Source organism: Periophthalmus magnuspinnatus, chromosome 8, assembly GCF_009829125.3.
Source record: "Periophthalmus magnuspinnatus isolate fPerMag1 chromosome 8, fPerMag1.2.pri, whole genome shotgun sequence".
In the NCBI taxonomy this organism is placed as follows: Eukaryota; Metazoa; Chordata; class Actinopteri; order Gobiiformes; family Gobiidae; genus Periophthalmus; species Periophthalmus magnuspinnatus.
The window spans coordinates 2,475,105-2,492,163 of NC_047133.1; the positions used below are offsets into that span (position 1 = coordinate 2,475,105).

At 42.7% G+C, this 17,059-nt stretch overlaps 1 protein-coding gene across 1 annotated transcript in view; it reads left to right on the forward strand.

Annotated features, from left to right (window-relative positions):
- Positions 1 to 11,589: 11,589 nt before the first annotated feature.
- LOC117375109 (protein shisa-8) overlaps positions 11,590 to 17,059 on the forward strand; it is a 112,283-nt gene continuing 106,813 nt past the window's right edge. Inside the window, exon 1 of the mRNA XM_033971365.2 lies at positions 11,590 to 12,152. Coding sequence (XP_033827256.2) covers positions 11,590 to 12,152 — 563 coding nt within the window. The remainder of the gene's footprint in view (positions 12,153 to 17,059) is intronic.

Sequence of the window (17,059 nt, forward strand, 5' to 3'; positions counted from 1 at the left end):
ACGCTGTTCCTTGCCTGCAGTTGTATCGATAGCTACTACAACTACTAGATACTAGATATAGTGGTACTTTACTTTTTAATGAGTCTGCAAATGGACTGGATGCTGCTCCGACGCTCTGTTACTCCTAATGAGTTTCAGCGCTTAAATTGCTCGCATCAAAAAGAATCCATCAAGCCTTTTTTGACAACAGCAGTGCAGATCATTTTGGAGTTTAACGTGAGTCCCTTTCCCACTAAAGTCACCAGATGGTTTCAGATAAAGAGACGTACAATCACACGTTTTTCCATTCCACGTTTTTGGATTATTACCGTGAAATAAAAATGTTAAAGGTGCCCTCTTGGCGCCTTATAAAACGCCACAATAACCTGACATAAAACTGGTCTTCAAGGACACGTCGTGCTCACCGCGCTGAGAAAAGAGCCGTCTCTTCATTGAGGGTTATTACATGTGCTAATACATATGTGGATTATAGACAGGCGCTTCACAGATTATTAAACATGCTCATTTAGGGGCTTTACACCTCGCTCTGAGTGTGTGCGTCGCTGAGCCGCAGTGAGGCCAGTGGATTGTACAAATCCGCTTTGTGTCACAAAACTTCACCAGGCGAGAGAGAGGGAGGGAGGGAGGGAGGGAGAGGAGCGGGGTATCATCGCCAACGCTCAACATCTGACAGCGGCTCATTGCACAACAGTCTTATCCTCCAGCGAGGTACTCTTTGCCATGAACCTAACCCAGGATCGATTGCTCATTGCTGCTGACATGTTGCCCTTGGAGCACTGAAGGATGAAGTTCCTCGTGGGGCCTATGTGCAGTGGTCCCTGGTTTATCGACGGGGTTACGTTCTAAAAATAACCCGCAACAGGTGAAATCCACAAAGTATCAGCTTTATTTTTTTACAGTAATTATATGTTTTTGTCTGTAAAACCCCTCACCACACACTTTATACACTTTTCTCACACAGGCGTTAACATTTTCTCACATTTCTCTCTACGTCAAAGCAAATCTGAAAATACCTCGAGTATCTCTCCGTTCAAACTACTTATTACAGCCAATTACTTATAAGAAAGATAAATAATAGTGTTGAAAATGGGTAGTTTGGACAAATGTATACATAAAGAAATTGGCTGTTTCCCAGATTTTTCCAAACTTCTCCGTCTAATTCTACTTTTTAAACAAAAGTTGGGCTTTTATAAATACTTTTGTCTGTTGTGAGTGTGTTTGAATTACAGCACATGGCTAAAAATACATGAAATTTAATCAAACAACTAAGATATATGAGCGACAATGTACTTTTTGAGTAGTAGTAGGTGTTTATTTGTGGTGTTTGCATGTTCTTCCTGTGTCTAGCTGGGCATACAGTGGTTCGTCGTTTATCGCGGGGGTTACGTTCTAAAAATAACACGCAACAGGTGAAATCCACGAAGTATCAGCTTTATTTTTGACATTATTCTCTCTGTTTTTGTCTGTAAAACCCCTCACCACACACTTTATACACTTTTCTCACACAGGCATTAACGTTTTCTCACATTTCTCTCTCGTTTAAACTCTCTCAAAGCTCAAACCTTCGTAAATTATCTCCCTCTTCCTCGATGTTTCGCTTTAAACGTGTTGTTCACGCGCCTCTGCTCCAGCGGTGTCCACAGAGGCGCCTCCTCGTGCAGAGAAAAACACTTAAGTCCAAAACGTTTCTGCACACAAATAAACGTACGAAACTGCAAAAGGTGAACTGCGATATTTGATGAACAACTGTACTCAATTTTTTCCGCACGTATCCCCTTCAAAATTGGTCTTTCTCCACCTTCGATGTGTTATATAAACCGCTCTCGGGGTCAAAATGAGTCTGCTGCGCGTTGTCTACGTCTATAAAAACGTATTTTATGGTCCAGTAATCAGGAAGTGCACATTAGCGTGGTAGTTGTTAGCTTTAAGGTCTGTCATAGTTGTGAAAAGAGCTTATAAACTCATTGCGGTGAATAATTAAGGCGTGATTGGTTAAAGTAGGAGAGAAAGTCTTACTTGATCAGCCCGTCTTTTCTACTTTCGTTCTAAATTATCGTTAACGCGTTTTAGCGAGCCCGGCGCGAGAACAGCAGTGACATTTCGAAGACTTTGCCCTATGTGGTTATTAAAAATGCATTATTCTCAAAAAACATTATAAATAGTGTTGGATTTATTTAACTAATACAATACAACGCACTCCAGTCCAAATCTAACCGCGGTAACAGCCTGAATTCGTCTTTACGTACACGCATATTACCCGTGTCAAACATGCTATACCGCACTCGTCGTCTTTCACCTCCACCTGACCTCTTACCCAATCCCTCCATCCATCCGTGAGCGGCCCGAGCGCAGACAGATCCCATCTCTGAGCGGCGGGGTTGACTTACCGCAGCTTTAGTCCTGATGGCACACGCGGAGTCCACAAATGGCATCGCGGGGGGGAGGAAACTGACACGGCCGATCTAATAAAGACGCAACCTCCCTCCCCGCTAACGCACACAGGCTAACGGCGGGGCTAGCCAAGCGCTCACCTGTCCCGATAGCGCCTGGCCCGTCCTAATTTGCATTTATTATCTGATGACACGGCGGGGTGGTTAAAGGCTCGTCGTCGCTCGCGGGGATGATACAGTCGGACGTGTTTCGCAAAATCTCTCGAAAGGGAAGACGAGGACGTGAGGCCAAGTCGTCGATCGAGCGCCGCAGATGTCCGCCGCGACGCCTCTGAACTGCGAGCGAAATATCACAGTGCTAGCGTAGCGTTAGCCGAAGTTGACGAGTTCGACGTGGAATGCGCTGTGGTAAATCGCAATTAGATTCTCCAGCACAAGCAGATCAATACACGTGATTATTAACACACATAAATTATTCATTCATTCATTTTGTATTGATTTTCGGAGCGTGGACAGGACAGGAGCTCGTCCCGGCCGCTCTCGTGTGATTGACGGTTAATTGTTTGACCAACACGAGGCGACTGTTCTCTTTCACATTCAGGATACGTCAGCGGGAATGTGCAGGCGTGTTTTTAGACGTAACACCAGAAAACCAAAGCGTTTGTGCAAATACGACACATACGACGGAATAAAACTGAAGATAATATTGGAAATTTAGTTCTGAAGGTATCGGAATCATCTGTAATGAGCAAACGTATCTAAATAAAGACTAAATAAACTTGTAATAATCTTCCAAACAAGTGTTGATTTTGCAGTTAATCCACTTTTTCATGCAGTATTTATATAGACAGGGTTAGTCCAGTATTGATTTTTAAAAAGTCAATACTCATATTTGAGAATTAATGGCAAGTTCGACAGATTTAAGTTTGTATAGTTCACAAATTAACCTTTCACCTTTTGGTATAGAATTATAACAAAGTGTATTTATTCTCACATCATATAAATGTTGTACTTTATCATCTTTTATTTCTGTTAGAAAAAGAAATGGACCTCAGAAAGAAACAAAACTGAAAACATATGAAACCCATATGACTGAAATATTGTCCCATCTTTTTTTATCTGCACATTTTAGCACATTTCCCTCCTGTGATCCAGAACAAACACGTCTTTAATACTTTATGAAGATGTGAGTGTGGTCAGAGGTGAATCTCCCTGTTTTCAGATGGGCGTGATTGACAGGTGGATCAGAGAATCATGGGCAGGAAAAGTCCGTCCATATCGAAAAAAAACATCACAGAGGCTGAAAAACATTGGAGATTTCTGCAGAATCAATGAGCGAAGCACAAAACTCTGTTAATCTGAGGTGAGAGAAATGAGGTTTTATTTAAAAATGTTAAGTGACCAATGAGCTCCTTCGTTTCACATGAGTCACTGAAAAACACAAATCTGATTGGATGATCATGTTACGAGGACGAGGACGAGGGGACTGATGTCAATCTGTATAAAAAACACAGAGATCATTCTGGATGAGCACATTTCAGATGAACTGTAAGAATCTGATTATTGCCATTATGAGCCTACCCAAAAATATGAGTTTGTTTGTTAATATTACTCTTTACACTAATATGCACCTGCTCAGCTCCTCAGGGTCGGGCAACAGCTGAGATTAACAACTGAACTTCACCAAACACCTAATTCAATTTGTATTTATTTATTTTTATGTTTTTATATTATTTATTCATTCATTTTATTATTATTATTATTATTATTATTATTATTATTATTATTATTATTATTATTATTTATATTTATTTTATTTTTTTATTTATTTTTTCCTATATTCTCTATACCTTCCTTTCTCACTTACAAATTACTAGTACAAGCACTCTCCTCTGCCATCTCCACCTGACCACGCTCCAAAATCATGGAAATGTCACACACACAACACACAGACACACACAGATGCACAGATACACATAAACACACATTTACACACAACACAGACTTGTCACATACAACTGTAAATATCTGTTATGTTTATAGATCATGTTATATCTTGGTGTGTCTTATTACCACTCGTCACAGTTGTATATATATATGGTCACTGTTTGTATGTTTTTGCATTAAATAAACAAAAAAAAGAAGAATTTACACTAATATTAATCTGTCCGTCAACATCTTTTTTATGTTAATTCAATCAGTCAGAAATAAGTGTTGAAACAGGATGAGTTTTGGGGTCACTGAGAACATTTAGTACACACTATTTATACTCCATTGAAATCTAATACGCACAATAATAAAACTAAACTATGTCCTAATAATAACCCGGATCAATTCACAACAGGAAACCAGAGTATCCCCATAGATTTTGGTCTCGGCGTTTCAAACTGCCCTACATTGTTTCACAGTGAGGTTAGACGCCAGCTCCCGTTTCACTCCCGTATCCATTTGTTTTTTGTGCCACACTCGGGCGACTCTCTCAGACGAGCGGAGAGCCGAGGGGGTCCGCCGCAGAGAGAGCCAATCAGAGAGAGCCAAAGAGGGAAGCATCAAATGAAAGTTGAAAGGAGACGAGCCGGGGCCTGGGTGAAACTCCGCTCTGATGTGTGGGTTTTAATGACACAGATTGTTGGATGTGCGTCTTCAAAAGTTGCTGTGGTGTTTTATGGTCGTATTTTATGATGCGTGTGGAGGAGAGATATTTGTATTTTTAGAGGCGTAAAGAAAAATAGTTTTCCTCTTGTACAGATAGACTCCAACAGCAGCTTTTTCGTGCAAAATAAGTCTGCTGCTCGCTTCAGTGCGAGTGTTTTAGTGCGCCGTTAGCATGCTAGTTGTTTTTATTATTAGTGTGATGATAAAACTGCAGTGAAAGTTACGAAAAAGCATTTATAAACCTGTTTTTGTCAATAATTAGCAAGGAATAGGTTATGAAAATGATGCATACGTTTGTTTTGGTGTAAACTGTTTGAACTATTTCTGTTTTTTCGTAAAAATCAGGTGCAGTAACAGGAATATTTTGTGCAAAAAATGACAAGAACTCTATAGGTTAAGGACTGAATTATTGAAATGTATGTAAAAAATAAAATTAACAACTGTAAATACGTAATATTACTGTAAACGAATGTGCAACAAGTACCAAAAAGTGGCATTTCATAACAAAAATTGTGTCTGTTGCTTTTATATTTTCTCCAATCAGCCAATCAGGATGCAGAACACAATGCACGTTCATACGCTGTAAAAAAAAACACGCAAAAACCCGAATTTACACAAATGTTGGATCACAGTGTGACTCTGAAGTGCTGTATGTTTGCAATTTGTTTGTCGATGAAACGTTCTGCACCGACAAAGACGCCTACGAAGGTTTGAACTTTGAGAGAGTTTAAACGAGAGAGAAATGTGAGAAAATGTTAACGCCTGTGTGAGAAAAGTGTATAAAGTGTGTGGTGAGGGGTTTTACAGACAAAAACAGAGAGAATAATGTCAAAAATAAAGCTGATACTTCACGGATTGCTATGAAAGTGGGGCAAAAAACTTCGGGGGGAGCTATGGGGGAACGTTGGCCATTCTAGCGGAGACTAGCGCCCCCTCAAGGCCCCCTCTGGCACCGCCCCTGTTCTATAAGCATCAGCACATTCACCTGACGCACTGGGATTACGTAAACTCCTCCATCTTCTCATTTCACTTATTCCAAAAGCCGCCAAGTGGATTATTTGTACCGAGACAAAATAAACGACGCCTGTTGTTCCAAACTTGTCTATCAGTGTCGTCGTGTGCGTTAGGACTTTAAAAACCGTCAACATCAACTGCGAACATAGTCTGCCCACAGTCTCTGTATTTAAGACCAGGCTTAAAACCTTCCTCTTCGGTATAGCGTATGACCAGGTTACTTAGTGAGGGAGTTAGGGTTATTAAAACCCGGGATAAGATAAGCTGCAGTAGGAGTAACTAGCTGGGGGAAGTATGGCAACCTGAGCACTATCCTCTACTTTGCCCTATTTTCTCATCAGCAATGCTATTCACATGTTGTCCCCTGTCCCACTCCCCCTGTGGAGTGTATCTCTTTCAGATGCCCCGATGACAGTTGGACCTCCTCCTTGCCTGGCTCTCCTCCTCCTCGCCCGGCTCTCCTCCTCCTCGTCTGGTCTCCTGGCCGATTTCTTATGTTGTCTGATTTTTCCTGTTGTGTCTGATTTTCCTGTTGTGTCTGATTTTTCTTGTTGTGTCTGATTCTTCCTGTTGTTTTGTTTTTTGTGTCTTGGCGGCACGGTGACTGAGTGCCATCACTCATGTCTCACAGCAAGAAGGTTGGTTCGATCCCCGGGTCACCAGGCCTTTCTGTGTGGAGTTTTTCATGTTTCTCCCCGTGTCTGGATGGGTTTCCTCCGGGTACTCCGGTTTCCCCCATCAACCAAAACATGAACGCCCTTCGAGACAACTGTTGTTGTGATTTTGGGCGTTACAAAAATAAATGAATTGAATTGAATTGAACATGAGGAAAAAGAACTTTAGAAATTCCCAGGAAGCATTCTGTTGTGAGTGAGGAAACCTTATTCTATTCATAATCAAATGTGGCATCTTTCTGTCCTACTTTTGCTGGGTTTTTTTTCTGTTTGAGAGAGTTTAAACGAGAGAAATGTGACAAAATGTTAATTCCTGTGTGAGAAAAGTGTATAAAGTGTGTGGTGAGGGGTTTTACAGCTGCAAAACATACAGAATAATTGTAAAAAATAGCTTTTTAGTCACCCCTGCGATAAACGAGGGACCACTGTATTACTTTTATTAAAAACTGCATAAATTAACCTGTATATTGCAACTATTAAATGTATTTTTCCATTTCAGCTGTGCCATTACGCTGCACCGTTACATTTCGAGCGACAGAAGGTGACACCGCGATCAATATATATTCTCCTACGGCCGTCACTACTTACACATTCCTTCGCTCGTCCAGCACAAGTGTTCAGATATAGATTGAAAAAGTAGGGCCTATTCCCCCGACAGAAACTCAGCTCAAATGATTCAGCCTGATACGCAATTTGTTCCCTCTTCCCTCCATCCGGGAATGCTTCTCCTCCATCATCCCTCTATCCGCCTCTCCTCTCTCTCGTTCCCTCTTTCTCTCTCGCGTTCTTTCAGAAACCTACTGACAGTGATGTGTTTATCTCGAGACCGGGCCAGACTAAACAACTTTCATTTCTTTCTATTTCTTCCAATTTACACACACTGCCTTCGAAATGTGCTGAGGACACTTAAAAGTCAGACTACGGGGGCGGAAGAGGATTATCCGATTTGGGGCGCGCGCCATATTGTGAAGTCACGGCACAGCGTATTTGAATATACGACAGTCTTTCATACGTTCTTGTGTGTACGCGCGTTTTTTACTTGACAAAACTCCACACGTACTTCGCCAGAGATTTGGAGCAAATTTAGGCCACGAGCGCAAAGAGAGAGAGCGTTTCACTTGTAGACATAACAACAACACTGACTTCACTGACGAAAACTGGCAGAGGACAAAAGAGGGTTTTAAAAATGAGGACGGGGGAATCGTGAAATGTCTTAACTCTTTATGCAAAACAGTGGAATATTTTGAGGCGTTGAAATATTGAGTGGTTTCTGGGGCTGCACGTTGCCAGTTCATACGCAGAAGATTCTCGTGTGAAACCGGCAAATTTTAAAGCATTTTCAAACATTTAGATGCTTATTTTCATTGTTCGCAAAATGTATAAAGGTTAAGGTTCGCGTTATAGATCCGTTTATCGTAAATTTTGCTCTACGTTTGACCGATCTTTCACTGCTTCTAGAGAAACCTGTGAGCAGTACCCGGGGGCCCGTCTCAATTTGGAGGGAGGCTGGGTCAGAACTACTTTATTTGGAGGATTTAGGTGGATGGAAAAACTGTTTGCCTGCAGGAAACGAAGGGAAAAACACAGAGAAAACCCTGGAAATCCCACACAGAAAGAAGCAATGGCCCTGGAGTCGAAGGAACTCACTGTTTGAGAGCGTGTAATGTACATTTTACCTGAAAACTATCACAATCTTCATTTAATCCTGCACTGTAAAGCAAAATATGTATCTGAAATGATTTAATAACACAAATTAAACCTTTTTATATGACCTAAAACCTGCATTAAATCTACAATCTGTAATTAGATATGTCCGTTCTTGTTGCATTCTCACAAATCGCCACTAGATGCTGTCTACGCTACTGCTGTCTGATAATGTGAAGCTTTGGTCTGACAGAAGAAGAGCAGAGAGCACAGGTTTCTACAAGGGAAAAAACAAATAAAATTGCAGATGGTTGCTTCAAAAAACACAAAAAAAACCACAAAAATGTATGTTCGTAGCTGTGGGCGAGGATAAAATGTTCTGAAGATATGATTTCTCAAACATCCCTGAATCACTCAAATCCAAATCTAAGTGTTTTAATGGCACGTGAACATTAAAACAATGATAACAGCTCATTATTGCTTCCTTTTCCTAAAAAAAAAACACTTAAAAAATGACGACACGTTTCATTTTATTGTAGTTTCCGTCATAAACCAAACTGCGTTCTTGTTTTGCGTCCCACACCGTCTCTCTTCCCCTCCCTCCATAATCCCGCTCCCTCATTCCTAATTCCTCTTTCACTCCGCTCTTCCTTCCTGTCTTGCAGTGTTTATCTCGCCCTCCCTCCCCGTTCCTCCTCCTCCTCCTCCTCCTCCTCCTCTCCTCGCCGTCTCCTAAATCAGAGCTCTTAGACTGCAGTGGCACACGTGTTGGCGCGCACACAAAGATTGAAAAGTGCGGCAAAGCAACGGCAGCAGAAGCGAAGCCAGGCTCCTTCTCACACAGGAAGGAAGTGGAGATATCAAAAGGTGGTGCATGAGCTAAAAATACACCTGTTATGTCGTCAGGAAAGCTTTTTGTTTCGTGTATCGAGCAAATCTGTGACAATATTGGCAAACTGACTGCTGCTGGGTAAAAAAAGACCAGCCAAATGTAAACGAGTGTCTAATTTACAGCACTGCAACAACATAAGGCAATGTTTTTTGTTTTGTTCACATAGAAAATAGAAAATAAGAGTGAAATACATTTTGTGAATATTCATGTTACTCCAAATATTTGAGCCACAATGGGATTTATGTGGAAATTAGCATAAACGAGGATACTGCATCCACAAACATGGTGCTCTCCATGGTGCTGAAACATAAAAACAAAACAGTGAAAACGTGTGGACGATCTCAGAAGGTTGAGTTGATCTTTAAAATATGCAGCCAGCAAAGAAGAGAGTGAAAAAGAGAAATGCAAAAAGAAGCAACAATGGAAAGAAGTGTCAGTGACATATGAGGTACAGAGAAAGAGCTCGGCGCATTTGCTGAAGGTGAGAGAGAGAAAGAGAGAAAGGAGGAGAGGGAGGGGAGCGAGAGAGCGGCGGAGGGAGGAGTGAACGCGTGCCTCAGTGGATGTGTGTGCGAGAGCCTGTCATTGAGTCCTGTACAGCCCAGCAGCAGCAGTGAGGGGAGCAGACAGCAGGACCACACGGAGCTACGGAGCAAACACTGGATTTACTCCCAGGAACCACGACAACGCAACCACGGAATAACTGATGCCCAAAGCAGAGCACCAGTGAAAACACATACATATGATATATATATAAAACTCCTATACATATATATCAAATTATGCCTGTTTTCAGAGAAGCTGCAGCCGGACAAGGACTAACTGTCAGCAAAACAAATTTACTGCATGAAAAATGGGGAATTAATATGCAGCATTTTCCTGAAACTGTTGCATATTAATGCACTGAGCTTTCTGTCCGTTTTTTTTGCTTTTAAAAAAGGTCAGATTTGACCAGAGAATATCTCAATTTGGAGAACAAGTCTTCCTTGCTGCAGTCCTTTATTTCCAGAGGGGCTTCTTTTGAAAACAGGATATTTCCCCCGTGCGGCGCTGCGCTGTCGCATCTCCACTTGTCTCTGTCGTCCCCATGAGCCGGAGCAGTGCACGTGTAGAGCCCACAGGCTTCTGCCCTCTGCTCACATCTCTGTGAGGTAAGCCACAACAAAACACAACATTTGTATCAAGTCCCCAAACTGGAGACAAAAGAAAAAACGCAGCAAAAGATCCGTTATGTGGGACAGTCCGCTCTAGTGAAGTCTCTGCTCTCAGTGAGTCTGTGAAGGCAGAAAAGCAACAGCAGCAGTCAGATCTGAGCGTCTGCAGCCGCCCCCCCGTCCTGCTCTAACACTCCGGGCAGAGTGAGGGACAGAGCGGTGGTCCCGGGACGCTCCTGGACCCCCACAGCACACTGCACATAGGAGAAGACAGAAGAGCAACAGCTGCAGGTGAGCCCAGGGACAGCACACAGCAGAGGAGGTGTGAGCCAGAGCCAAAGCAGACGGACCACAGCAGACACACGTGAGCAGAGCGACTGGACGACACTGTTGATACGTCTGACACACAGGGAGGATCTGGGACTAACCGTGTGGTACAGAGGAACGCTCTAGTGCACTGAGGAGGAAGGGAAGGATGTGCACCTGTAAACTGAAAGAGCTGAGAGAGAGTGAGAGTTGGAGGATGGTCGGGTAAACTCAGAGGAGGAATAACTCAAGACTGGACACACTTTTTCTGGGAGTAATAACTTATCTTCTACTCATTTAAGACTCTGTTCTGAGATTTGATTTTTCTTTTGCTGCCAGGTGCCACAGTTTATGGATTATTGACCTACGAGCTGGACGTCAAAGACAAAGTTCATATGTGACCTGCCATTGTAACTGGATTTGTGCTTTTGGAGCCGCCTGCGCCGCCTCTGCTGTCTGTGGATGACATATGGCTTTATAAAAGGTGACACTTTCTCGATAGTGCAGTGTTTGTTTACGTTGGGTCTCATGCACACGCCCCCCTCACACTCTGTGCACGCCTGTGGTTCCCTGGGGACACATTTCTCCCTGTTAAGAACATGCTGAGAGCCAGATTGATTTCTTTGACTCATTGGTCTGTTTCCTGATGACTGCTTGAACACCTCCAACGGCAAACACCTGTTTTTGTTTTTTTTCTAATGGAATGAGAGAGGCCCCACTGAAAAGCTGTGTGCTGCTTTTGCTTATGAAATTATTCTGGTTTTGTGCTGATTGACTCCCTTAGTCAAACATTCTCTGTGGAATTTTTATTTTTGGCGTTTCCACAAACAGCTGAAAAAGTGCAGTTGATGAAGTCCATTATGGCCCCTAACCTGAGCTCGGTGCTGGTCAGCCTCAGTCTGGCCGCGGTGCTCGGGTTGACCTCGCTGGGGGGGTGGGGTCAGCGGTCCAAAGGGGCGCTGGCACAGGCCATGCCCAATAACCAAACCGAGAGCTCCCAGCGGCTCACAGACGCAGCCGTGCCCACCCCCACATCAGACACTGAGGAGCCCACCGCCCCCACCAGCACCAACCGCTGCTGGGGCTACTACGACGTGATGGGCCAGTGGGACCCTCCGTTCAACTGTAACGCAGGAATCTACAGTTTCTGCTGCGGCTCCTGCTTCTACCGCTTCTGCTGCCAGTTCAAAGTGCACAGCCTAGACCAAAGGTCCTGCTCCAACTACGACACCCCAGTGTGGGCCAACACGGGCCGCCCCGCCCCCCCTGTCACCGAGGTGCAGGAAGAGCCCTACCGCGACCGCACGCACATGATCGTCTACATCATCTGTGGAGTGGTGGCCATCATGGTCCTGGTGGGAATATTCACCAAGCTCGGGCTGGAGAAGAGCCAGGGAGGACAGACAGACATGACCAACTCCAGGTAAGAAGTTTGAGACGACATTTTAATATGAAATTATGCACCGGTGTATGATTCACACACAAGAGCACACACTTACAAATCAAGATCATAAACGTCATATCATAAAAGCAGTGTGTGTGCAGGGCTTTAAAGAGCGACGTTTGCTGTCACACATATCACACGTCTGTTGTTGCCAGTTATATTTTTCACTCTATCCCATATTAATTGTCCTGAGTTTGTCCAGTAGCAGCTCTCACACCTGTTGTGTTCAGCCCGGGCCTGTGTGTCTCATACTGTGTGTGCGAAGGGTCACCCCAGAGCCATGGACCATTCACGAATCACACAGAGGTGATAATGGTCGTGAAGTCGCTCTCCTCTGACTCTGAGCTGTAGCACGTGACTGTGGAGATCCTGCAGGAGGAGGAGGGCAGGTGTGGAGCCACTTAAGCTGTTTCTAATATTACATTTCATCTAAACTGCTTGAATGAAACTGCCCGTAACAAACTGGAATATTGGCTTCTGTGCAGTTTGACCTGATCTTTAAAATCCTGCAGAAGTACTTGTGAATGCAGTACCTAATCCCCCATAGTCTCACACTATTTTAGCTATAATCTTGTTTGTGTCCAAGAGTTATTTTGGTGCTAATGTAATTAAGTAAGTAATTTCCTCACAGATCGATAAAGTCTAAAGAGCAGTTAGAGGAAATACAATTAAAACAGTGGAAGTTAGAAGAGACCTTTCAGCTTTCAGTTTCAGTAACAGAGCAAATCTCCTATATTGCTGCTCCAAAGAGTATTTATTTGAAACTGCATTACGTAACTTCTCTGGTGTTGGTCTGCCATCTGTTTGTCTTCATTGATATGTTATTGTTTGACTGGAATGTTCCACAGTAAGGCATCGAATGAATCCATCTTGCATTTCTTCAAATACAGGTGTTGCTATAAGACCTTGAAAAAACATGAATGGGATCGTTTCTCCACAGATCTGACCTGAAACTTGATGTGATGGAGTATTGTAAATGGAGATTAATGAGAGAAAACAACAGACGTAAGACATAACCTATGCATTTTACGAAGCATTTTGTTGGGTGATATTTAATAGAGACGTTACTGGCAAGGGAACATTGTTTGCTAAGAATTATGGGCACAGCTACAACAACTACAGTGGGGCAAAAAGTATTTAATCAGCCACCAATTGTGCAAGTAAAAAGACGAGAGAGGCCTGTAATTTTCATCATAGGTGCATTTCAACTATGAGAAACAGAATGGGGGGAAAGAATCCAGGAAATCACAAGAATTTATTTGCAAATTATGGTGGAAAAGAAGTATTTAGGTTCATCTCAATACTTTGTTATATTCCCTTTGTTGCCAATGACGGTCAGACGTTTTCCTTAAGTCTCCACATGTTTTCACACTGTGGCTGTAGTTTGGCCCATTCCTCCTGCAGATTTCCTCTAGAGCAGCGACTAGACATGGACTTTCAACTCCCTCCAAAGATTTTCTATGCGGTTGACATCTGGAGACTGACTAGGCCACTCCAGGACCTTGAAATGCTTCTTCTTGTTTGGGATCATTGTCAGGCTGAAAGACCCAGCCACGTTTCATCTTCAACGCCCTCACTGATGGAAGGAGGTTTTCACTCAAAATCTCACAAAACATGGCCCCGTTCATTCTTTCTTTTACACGGATCAGTCGTCCTGGTCCCTTTGCAGAAAAACAGCCCCAAAGCATGATGTTTCCACCCCCATGATTCACAGAAGGTATGCTGTTCTTTGGATGTTACTCAGCATTTTTCTTTCTCCTCAGAAAACAGACAGAGGAGCCTCTTAAAGAAGTTACAGATCTGTGAGAGCCAGACTTCTTGCTTGTTTGTAGGTGACCAAATATTTATTTTACCACGGAATTCCTGGATTCTTTCCCTCCATTTTGTCTCTCATAGTTGAAGTGAACCTATGATGAAAAGTACAGGCCTCTCTCATCTTTTTAAGTAGGAGAACTTGCACAATTGGTGGCTGAATAAATCATTTTTGCCCCACTGTATGAGACCGTCCCAGGCAGTTGTTTTAGTCGCGGTGCAATATTAAAGTGAGAGAAAGGACTAAGTGGTCAGGGCTACAGTTCACACTCTAACATGTTCCTCTCTCACGGTTAAAAATCTGGTTAATATTGCATTCTTGTTCTTGTTTTGAGGTTTGTTGGTTCTAAAGGCACGGCTGATGATGGCGAGGTGTCCCATAGCCGCTGAAGGGTTGTGTTTAAGCACTCACTTTGACCTTCCAGGACAAAAACACCACCTCAGACAGGTATAAATAAGACACCAGGATGGAGAGGCAGTGGTGGAGGAGGAGAAGGAGGAGGAGGAGTGGGGCTCTTGCGTCAGAGCTGAGGTGAAAGCTCACGAGAGACAGAACCCAGGCAACGGGGACGAGACACATGAGCCTAGTGCGGGGGTGAGGCAGGACAGGCTGAAAACGAGGACGGAAAGAGGGAAGGACACAACACTTAAGTCCAACAAGAAATGCAAAAACAGACAGTAATGTTCAACTTAAAAACTGAGGCTAAACCAGGGGCTAAAACTGGGCCAACACGAACATGAAGACCTCAAGTTCAAACTCACGTCATGTTTTCAGAAATCAGAAATCAGGTATAGCTTTAAGAATAAAACGTTTACATAATGAGGGCTATAAAAAGCAAAATTGACAATGTACAGAGACTCCTACAGCGTTTGTGCGAGTAAATAACACACACTAACGTTTTTAATTCACTCACAAGTCAATAAACCGACGGCAAATGTGTGCTTTGTGATATAATAGTTGTGTGTCCTGATTGGCTGTTGGACTGTAGACCATTGTGTCCTGCGTCCTGATTGGCTGTTGGACTGTAGACCATTGTGTCGTGCGTCCTGATTGGCTGTTGGACTGTAGACCATTGTGTCGTGCATCCTGATTGGCTGTTGGACTGTAGACCATTGTCCATCAGTCTCCTCCGTGCCGTGTCTCCTGTCCAGTACAGAATGTGTTCAGACAAATTTACATAAACGTTGGATCTCAGTGTGACTCTGAAGTGCTGTACGTTTGCGATTTGTTTTCTCCCCGACAAAACCCACAATGTCGACGAAACGTTCTGCACCGACAAAGACGCCTACGAAGGTTTGAACTTTGAGAGAGTTTAAACGAGAGAGAAATGTGAGAAAATGTTAACGCCTGTGTGAGAAAAGTGTATAAAGTGTGTGGTGAGGGGTTTTACAGACAAAAACATAGAGAATAATGTCAAAAATAAAGCTGATACTTCGCGGATTTCACCTGTTGCGGGTTATTTTTAGAACGAAACCCCCGCGATAAACGAGGCACCGCTGTATTTGTTTATCGAAAAGAATCTTTAGTTTACACACATTTTTACTCGCAGCGCTAGGATTGTCAAAAGTATCGAAAATCAGACACTAACCGATACTCAAACTTGAAAATTAGACACTGATTTGAGCAAGAATCGATACTAAAAAAGTCACATTCACAAATATAAACGCCACATGGGAATATAAAATAAAGTACAACCATTTAACGTGATAAATGATATTCTTTTTATCGTCATCGTGGTATCGGTTTTGTGTATAGAGTCTATGCTTTAGTATCAAAATCCAGTTCGAAGTTGGAGTATCGAGACCCCACTTCGCTCAATTGACTCCTTCGATTTGAGCGATAGAATCCGTCTTTTTTACACACAAAACCGCTCTTTCTCTCCTGCCTGTATCTGAACAGTGTTTGCTCTCCACAAATAAAACCATCCACTTGGGCATTTAGGTGGTAATGTTGTGTAACCGTGGGGGTCGCACACGTCACACACACACACACACCTCTCATTACACTGCTCTGCTCCTCCACTCCCACGAGTCCGCTCCACTTTTTGTTTTCCTCCCCCCTCCGTCTGTCTTCTACCGCAATGAAAAATGTATTTTAGTCTTTGATACATGATTCAGTGAGGGGAATTAGAGGCTTTAATTAATGTGTCTCGAACTCGTACTAAGAGGGAAGAGGAGTTCAAGCGAAGAAACGTGGCTTGTGTTAAGTCTTAAATGACCTGGAGTCGCTTTTTTCTTTTTTTTTTCTTATGTATCTGTGCAACATTTGCCTTGCCCCAGCACAGATATAGCGTATAAGCAGCTTTTTACGTCAAAATAAGTCAACTTTTTGCTGTTTGCGTCTAATTATAATGCATTTTATTGTTGTTAGCTTCACCGTGACGGAAAAACTCCATCTCTGAAACCTGTGAAACGCATTTATTAACTCATAGCGGTGAATAATTCGGATCTGAATGTATAACGTAAATATAACTGTATAACTCTGGATCAATGCAAACTGTTTAACGCAAATTATTCCTGTTTTTCGTGCATTAAATCATTTACGTTCAGCCCTAACAAGTAACTGCTGTTGTGATTTTTGGGGCTTTACGACAATAAATTGACTTGAATTACGTTTCTTTTAAGTATTAGACAAACCTAAACAACAGAATACGACGCTGTTTTGTCTAATTATACTGTGCAAACAACATTAGCTAATCTATTCAACATATCTATTTTTATTAAAGGTAACACAATCAGTCACTCAACGCACAGAACAAAGTGTTTTAATTCACAGGCAATAAAAGAATATGTTGCCGGCAGCGTAAACAAACACGGTGTCAGGTGCCAAAGCATAAATTACGTTGTACACGGATTCATCTTAATACCTGCTGAAAATGTTATAATAAATCTGCGTTGTTTCCAAATGGCACGCATCAAGTGCTGTGACATAAAACTGTCCGTCAGGGGCGCACATGTCAGGTTTTAGGCCAACAAATTTGAGAAAAACACGATTTACGATTACGGTATTGACAAAATGAGCAAGTAGCATCAGATAAACCTTCCTCTAGTGTCAAACTCAAGGCCCGTGGGCA